The sequence below is a fragment of the Zingiber officinale genome, chromosome 3A (assembly GCF_018446385.1).
Source record: "Zingiber officinale cultivar Zhangliang chromosome 3A, Zo_v1.1, whole genome shotgun sequence".
Classification (NCBI taxonomy): Eukaryota; Viridiplantae; Streptophyta; class Magnoliopsida; order Zingiberales; family Zingiberaceae; genus Zingiber; species Zingiber officinale.
Genome location: NC_055990.1, coordinates 21,719,562 through 21,727,532, shown reverse-complemented (window position 1 = coordinate 21,727,532; position 7,971 = coordinate 21,719,562). Strand labels below are relative to the sequence as shown.

Below are 7,971 nucleotides of genomic sequence, written 5' to 3'. Positions count from 1 at the left end.
CTTGCACATCACAAAGATACTGCACATATCTTAAAGATGTCATGATGCCTTAAGATGTAATCTGGACCGTCCGATCACCAGTAAAATTTGCGAATAGAAAAGTTTCGGGACAGAAGATCCGAACTATAAAGTATGTAGTGAGTGATGGAGTTTTATGTAATTAATTTTATAAATCTCTCTCCCTCAGTCTTGACTTTCCAACTAAGTACACAACCCTCCATTAAGTACACAATCCTTTCTACTAAGGATATCAAAACTAAAGCGGCCAAACATACCAACTCGATCCATTAAAAATCCATCATAATGGATTGAGAAATTTTCAGTCCAATCAAATCCAACCCAAAATAAATTAGGCCACCCAAAAATAATAATAATAATAATTATTATTATTATAATTCGTTAAATTTGATATTTCATAAATAAATATTTCTAAAAAGATCCCTAATAAAATTGATTGGCACAAACATTTTATAATTTTTATTAAAAAAAATATATATCATCATAAATCCATAATTCAATTTTATTTATTTTTTAACTTATACGTCACATGTTAGCTCATTTAGATCCGCAACTTACACAAATTGACCTATTTAGACCCATCTTTAAATTGATTGATAAAATTTTAACTTAATTAACTTAATTCCTTTTAACCAGACGGATCCAAATTGATGGCTCTAATCAAGACCACAAGAGTTATGGCAAAGTTTTTTTTAAAAATAATTAAATATCATTTGTACAAGCTCCAAAGGCATCACATAAGTCAATTTCAACCTAATTGTTAAAAAGAAAAAAGAAACCTAATTTACCAACAAGTTGCACTTGAAAAAAGAAAAGCACACTGAACACTTTTACACCAAACACCACCTTGACGAGGGCCACATTAGAACACTCCTGTCTCAACTAAATACGACCTCATAATACTTGCTCAAGTCAAGAACACAAAGTTCATGCATTCACCTTGTGCGATAGGAATGCATATCGAATTATCGATCTTCCTGTGCGGCCAAATTCCATGGGCCCTTTCCTCATGGATCAACTTTCGAGTAAACGAGAGATCAACTGCGCAACCTGATTGTGTTGACTCGCCAGCTTGTGGTACTGTAAGATTCTGACAGTGAAGAATCATATGATCGGATAAGATTTCTGAAGAATATGTGAGAAGTACAGAGTTGAAATGTAAAAATAGGAATAAGATTTCTAAACTTCTGAATGAACCAAGAGAACCTCACCTAGATGCTTTAAAAGTCTCGTATTGGCATGTATGCGAATTGTCATCGCTCGTTATTGAAGGAGGAAGAGTTCGATCCCGGAGAAACTCTAGATCTCATGACGAATGGGTGGTTCAACAGTTGAGAAGCTGTGGGACGATCCTCGGGGTTCACTTTCACGCACAAGCTAATGAAATCACGAGCATTTTTAGACAAGGATATCGGAATTGTAGGTGGTTCGCCACGGCCAATTCTAAACAAAGCTTGTGCCTGCAATGTAGAGGAATTTATTCGTATTAAAGTTCAGCAGAACAAAAAAAAAGCTGAAAGAGAGAAAACAACAATGAACATTGCTGAAAAAGCTTAAACTGCAAACTGAAGACAAAGATAACCAGATTTTTAGTTGAATTTGAAGACAAGTTTGTAATCAGGTTTACGTAAACCCGCAAGTGAATTTGATGAAGTGTAAGAATACATCTATGAACCAAACATAAGAATTCTGGTCTCTCAAGTTCTTTTTTCGAAACCAAACACACAGAAATGTTTATTGCGTGAGAATTTATAAGGAATAGAGTAGCTATTCCTATGAATCACATGCCCCATTAGAGAAAATAGGCTATTGGATAACTAGAAGGTGAAGAAAAATGTCACCAAACTACTAGCCAAGTGGTTTGATCTAAAGCATTTTAAAAGGAGAATAGTATTTACATAATCGTGACACGAATTACTTACCCACTCCAGGTTAGGATATGGTATCTGATGAGTAAGCATCTCCAAAACGGTGCATCCGAGGCTCCATATATCAGCAGAAGGTCCATATGACCTTCTGGGATTAACAACCTGGAAAGTTGAAAATAAGAAGATGTCAAGCCGAATATCATCTGCGGCATCAGTGACTTCACTAATTGGTTTGCAAGGTTTTGCAGAAAAATGGATTGGAATTTAAGCTTGCAGGCAAGTTTAGATTTTGGCAGGTTAAAGTCCGAATTTCACAATAAATAGTCAGATTCGAAGTGAACATATAAATGTCAGAATGTGGTATTTTCTTTGAAGTAGTGGGAACTGCAATATCAAATGACTCTGTCAATTACCATGTCTCAGTACTGTGTGGTCGAGATAGATCCTGTGTGATGATCCGGTTTAGTTCTGTTCAATATACTGCCTTGAATAGTCGAGCAACTTCAAAGGGTAATTTTTGAATTGTTGGAACTTGCTTACAAGGAGCATAGAAATGACTCACTTTCGGTATCTTAATTAGGCAATTTCAAGTCCATTTAACTCTATTAAATGGAAAGAAGTCAAAGAGAGAGAAAGAAAAGATCACGTGAATATCAAGAGAGAATGAACAATCTTAGTTAACATCTCAGATGAAAGCTACTCTTTCCCCTAGGTCCAAGCCTAAAATTATCATTATTTTCAAACTGTTTTTATCCTGACTATTTGAGCTCGGCTATATGACTCTTATCCCTGAGAATATCATCAGTAGTAATGTTAAAATTATTCACCTAGTATTTTTTTAAACATTCCACTATTCAGTACACTTCCCACTGTAATCACTAGCTATATAATCTATTGCCATCTTCAAATGTATCCGAACCATGTTAAGCTGTTCTTTTTCCCTTCATTTTATCATAGACCTTTATCTAATTGCTTTGATATAGTAGTTCTTATTTTATCAGTTATAATATAACTTCTTTTATTGGCTACTTTCTAACATTACAATAGCCTCGACCATTAAACAAAACTAAAATCTTCTCTCTATTCCAGTCATTCATTCATTCTTTATTTGGATTTAGTTTTACTGATATGAACTTCCAGTAAAACAACCATACGAGTACATACTCTTTACTATGGTGTTTGTTATGCATGCTACAAACACTTTTTGCAAAAGAAAAAAACTTCCACTGCCCAATATAATTAGTAGCATCAAACTTGTAACTCATGAAAAGTCAATTTGTATACTCTCGTAAAAATGTACATGCAACTAACCTCAGGAGCCATCCAATATATACTGCCTTTGCAAGACTTCAGCATACTGATTTTGGTCATCTGTAAATGTTCACAAAGCAGTATTATGTATAAAAATAATGGCATTACCCAAATGGAACATGTATTGAAAAAAAATGTACATGTTGCTACCGACCTCCTTTGCCAATCCAAAATCAGCGAGTTTCACAGAGCCATTTGCATGAACCAATATGTTTGCACATTTAATATCTCTGAAAAAGAGTTAGTCTTAATAAAACCTTTTACCAACTAATAAACATAATAACACTTGGAAGAAGTAAAGAAAATGTCACTAAATCATATTTGGACCCATATTAACATTTACGTCATGATCCAAGTGATGGCACGCTACTAAAATCTTGCCATCGCAATATCTCAGATTATATAGCCAACCTCAAATAGTTGGAACAAAGTCACAAACACGGTTTGATGTCGGTCCTTAATTTCAAGCTATTTCTGGAGGATTGGCGTAACTGCAGCTAAGAAGTTAAAATCATGGAAGTTGGGGTGTAGCATTCCACCAAAAAGGGATGGGGAAAGGTGACACTTCCTTGGATATGCATACATCTAATATCAACTTTAAACTTTATATGTTTGAACCACAAACACTATTCCAGAATATAGCTTATTTAACCCTCATCGTTCAATCTTAGGGCATCGCACAAGAAACACTATCATGGAATACAGATTTCATAACTTCAGCATTATATGTTACGGGAACCAAAAAACAAACAAAAACAAGTTGCATCACCTGTGCACAACATTCCGATCATGAAGGTACTTTAAGCCATTTAGAATCTGTCTGGTGTATGCTGAAACTTGGGAATCTTGCAGGGAATACTTTTGATATAAGGATGCAAGAGAGCCTTGTGTCACGAGTTCCAGGAAGATAAATAATTTTGTGTCTTCCTATAAAATACATGTATTAAATAATTATAGAATGCACACAATTAGTTTCAAATTCAATGAGAGGCATCGAGATAGAACGTGAAAGATCTCACTACTAGATAAACTTGTAAAATTTTCTTACAGAAATATTATGCTTCTCATAATCAAGGCAAGTAAAAGGAATGAGAATCATGATAAAAAAAAAAGTTTTCAGCAAAGAAACTTTTTTGTTGATGAATTTGTTCATTGACTAGTCTATTAATGCAAAGTATCAATCAGAAGAGAAGATCATGAGAATTGAGAAAGTAAAAGAGCAGGATTGGAGAAACAGGATACCTTGTCTGTGCCATAATACTGAACTATATTTTCATGTTCGAACTGGCTCAAAAGTGCAATCTCCTGGAAGATAAATCAAAATGATAACACAGAAAAGAAGTGTTAGCTAAACTTTCACTTACATTCAACACCGCTAAGAACAGATTAATGCAGAAAAGAAAACAAAGCTCGATTCCAACTAACATCCACTCACCTGTTCAAGTTGAAAAATACATTGCTGGGCATTGGCTCCTTGGTCAAGCAAGGACACTTCTTTAACAGCGAAAAAAAACCCCTCTCTGTATGTGGAAAAAGGAAAAAAACATGGCTTAGTTGAAGAAAAATAGAGTCACTGATGCATAACTATCAATGTTAGTTGAGGAAGGACAAAAATAAAAATTCCGAATGCAGCAAGATCCACCAAATAGCATCATTATGGCATTTACCAAAAATAGTAACAATACCCACTAAAATAAACTTCATTTGACAACAAATAGGTCTCAAATATAAAATAAAATATCAAATATAAACATGCCACGAGATTTGGATGATTAAAAGCTAAATTGCAAACCCACAAAGAGACAGATTAACCACACAGAAACCTTGACTTGGATGGAGAGAGGAGACAGAGAAGATGAAAAACAAAATGATCTTCGGTGTAGAAAATAAGACCATCAAAGTAGTTGAAATGTGAAAATACTTTAAGGTGTAACATGAGATAAAGGTAATACTTACAACCTCCTCTTACTCATAAAAATTCGCATCTGAAAACCAAATATACTTGAACATACTCAAGTTTTTAACTTGGTTCATGTTTAAAGAATAGTCAAATATTAGTAAGTCTCAGCTACCAAAACTCCATAAAGAAACAAAAATAGAAATGAACTAACATGTATTTTTTTTATCTAAGTAGTGGTTTCCCATAAAATTAAAGTAGTTTTCCATCGTGTTGGATTATTTGTCTATGGCTAAGTAGTGCAATTACTACTTCAGAATAGCACCTCCGCATAGTGCTTAGAAAAGACTCAACTTGCCATTTGGTTGTAATCTTTCAATTTTCTAAACTAGCCTCCAATTCTACCAGTAACTTCCTATCATGAGTGAATGTAAGAAAATTGAATGAGGGAACCCTTCTATCTCATGGGTATATAAAAGGAATTGGCATCCAAAAGTAAAGTCGTTTTCCAAAAAAATCCTAACCTGTAACTTAACAACATAAACATGAGTAAAAGAACCTAAGCACATGGCTAATTCATAGAAAATAAGCAAAGGGTTAATACACATGATTCAAACAAGATGACACTCATGATAATTCAAATTAAACAACTAAGACATGCATGAGGAGGCATGAAAGTAGTCATAACCACTTAGACACGACAGTAGTCATAGACATATTGGTGAGCAAACTATTGGGTTAAATTCTAAGTTGATCAATATGTAAGATAGAGCACAACTTATAAAAAGGAAGAACTGTGTGGATATTTCTAACAAAAATCAAGAATGGAAAGAATTCTGTTAAGATAATCATAATCAAATGCAATAGATAGAGAGGCTTTCTTCACAATAATCAACTTACTTGATGAACATAATCCAACTGGAAGTCATCATAATCATGCAGTAAAAGAATTAAAGCATCAAGGATCTAAGTCATAGATAAACAAGGAGTTGCAGAGATTCTGATACTTACTCGCTCATCCCTTCATACACCATGCCGAAGGAACCATTTCCCAGGAGAACACCACGTGTCCAGGACTTTATCTTTCTTCTTAACTTCCCATTTGGCGATATGGTAAGCATTGTCTCAGTAGTTGTACTGCATGAGTCATCATCATTCATTGTTGAGTAAGAAGAAGTCCCTGTGAAATCTTCAGACGTTTCTCCGAACCATATCTCCCGCAACTCCTCCTCACTGACTTCATCTGCCACATGAATCTCCTCATCCTCGTTGTTCTCCAAATCCTCAGGCTTCCACCTGTCTGCATCAAGATCACTTTCCTCTTGTGCAAACGACCTAACAATGTCCCAAGTCGAGCTTTCATGATCGATGACTGGGCGGTTCATTGATGGTGGTGGTTTAAGAATTGGGGGTGGATTGTTGTCGAGCCTTGGCCTTGGAGAAGAAAGAGCCGGAGGCCTAACTCCTCTGATTCCTCTATCTCCACCAGCAACGGGAGTCATAGGAGACTTTGCAGGTTCGGGGTCACAAACTGTAGCTCCAGCTGTTTGGGCATAAGGAAGCCGTACATCTTTCTCTGCGGGATCCATCTGGTGAACTTGTTCTTCTCCAGGTGCTGAAATAGGCTCAGAAGGAACTGAGTCAGATGCCGAGGTGAGATCTTCAGACGAAAAGATGAGATCTCTCTGTGCTGAACTGTCCATCTGGAGAGGCCTTGAACTCGGCCGGATGTCGGAGGACGACCTCACCTCGTGCCTCTCCCAGTCGGCAATAGAAACGCCAAAATCATCTGGCCGAAGCTGTACATCTTTCTCTGTGGGATCCGTCTGGTGAATTTGTTCTTCTCCAGATGCTGAAATAGGCTCAGAAGGAACTGAGTCAGATGCCGAGGTGAGGTCTTCAGACGGAAAGGTGAGATCTGTATGGGTCGAACTGTCCATCTGGAGAAGCCTTGACCTCGGAAGGATGTCGGAGGACGACCTCACCTTGTGCCTCTCCCAGTCGGCAATAGAAATTCCAAACCCATCTGGTCCGTCGAGGCCAAGGCTGCGGCATAACATATGGACCTCGCCCTCGATGCTGCCGCCGATCCGGAAGCTGGTTTGGTGCGCGTACCCCGACGGCAAGATATCCAAAGATCGCGTGCCCCGGAGATTGTGAGTCTCTTCCGACGGGGCGGAGGCAAAAGAGGACCACGATACCTCCGCCGCCTCATGCTCCACTTTCTTGACCGCGTTTCGCCGCTCCAGCCGCGGCCTCCCCTGCTGCTGCTGCTTGGACTCCATCTTGCCCCGCCCCGAGCGGGAGGAATCTTTCCTATTGTTGAACAAAAACATAGATCGGTCGCGGCGCCACACCCATCAAACGGAAATAGAACAAAAGGAATCGCCCAAAGACGCGAACTTCAGGAGCTATCGCTGCCAGGGTTCCGCAAAACAGCAATCTTTTGCAAACAAACAAGCAGAATCAAGAGAAGAAAAACCAAAGTCGATCAAAAACCGGAGCGATTCCGGCGAGTGAAACAAATGAGGATTCCGCAAGTGGTGGTTTGCTTTGGGAATGAGGATTAGAAACAAAAACGAACGAGAGACGAGAGAGGGAGGAAAGAGCTAGGAAAAAAACAAAACAAAACGCGGCCGACAAGACTCGATCTTGGCGGTCGGATCCATCAGCTCAATCGTCATTCCTCGATTGGATCTTCCTAGTTCTGTGGCGTCACGGAAGCAGCCATTGGACTTGACGGACGCCAAATGGTCCACCCTCCTCCGCCTCCGTTCCGTGAACGGAAAAAGAACAGCACAGTAACAAATCAAAGGCAAACTTTTTGCTTTGGAAGCGCCGATAAAGTTGTCTCCCACCAAAATATCTGCGCGTCGA

The 7,971-nt window shown here is 38.1% G+C and overlaps 1 protein-coding gene across 1 annotated transcript; it reads right to left on the bottom strand.

Annotated features, from left to right (window-relative positions):
- Positions 1-693: 693 nt before the first annotated feature.
- LOC122051385 (mitogen-activated protein kinase kinase kinase 1-like) lies at positions 694-7,687 on the bottom strand. Its single transcript, XM_042612509.1, has 9 exons — positions 6,106-7,687; positions 4,633-4,717; positions 4,440-4,502; positions 3,967-4,124; positions 3,352-3,427; positions 3,198-3,257; positions 1,941-2,048; positions 1,230-1,478; positions 694-1,108 (listed from the first exon to the last, which is right to left on the bottom strand). The coding sequence occupies exons 1-8, from the start codon at positions 7,428-7,430 to the stop codon at positions 1,272-1,274; spliced, it is 2,082 nt and encodes a 693-aa protein (XP_042468443.1). The 5' UTR covers positions 7,431-7,687; the 3' UTR covers positions 694-1,108; positions 1,230-1,271.
- Between the last annotated feature and the right edge of the window lie 284 nt (positions 7,688-7,971).

Bases quoted from the DNA above. Each gene is read 5' to 3' on its own strand.
- LOC122051385 (XM_042612509.1), bottom strand. From the start codon at position 7,430: ATGTTTTTGTTCAACAATAGGAAAGATTCCTCCCGCTCGGGGCGGGGC. The intron at 4,718-6,105 runs GTAAGTATCAGA...TTCCACATACAG, and splicing joins GTGTATGAAGGGATGAGCGA to AGAGGGGTTTTTTTTCGCTG. The intron at 2,049-3,197 runs GTTAGTTGCATG...TCAACTTTCCAG, and splicing joins TATATTGGATGGCTCCTGAG to GTTGTTAATCCCAGAAGGTC.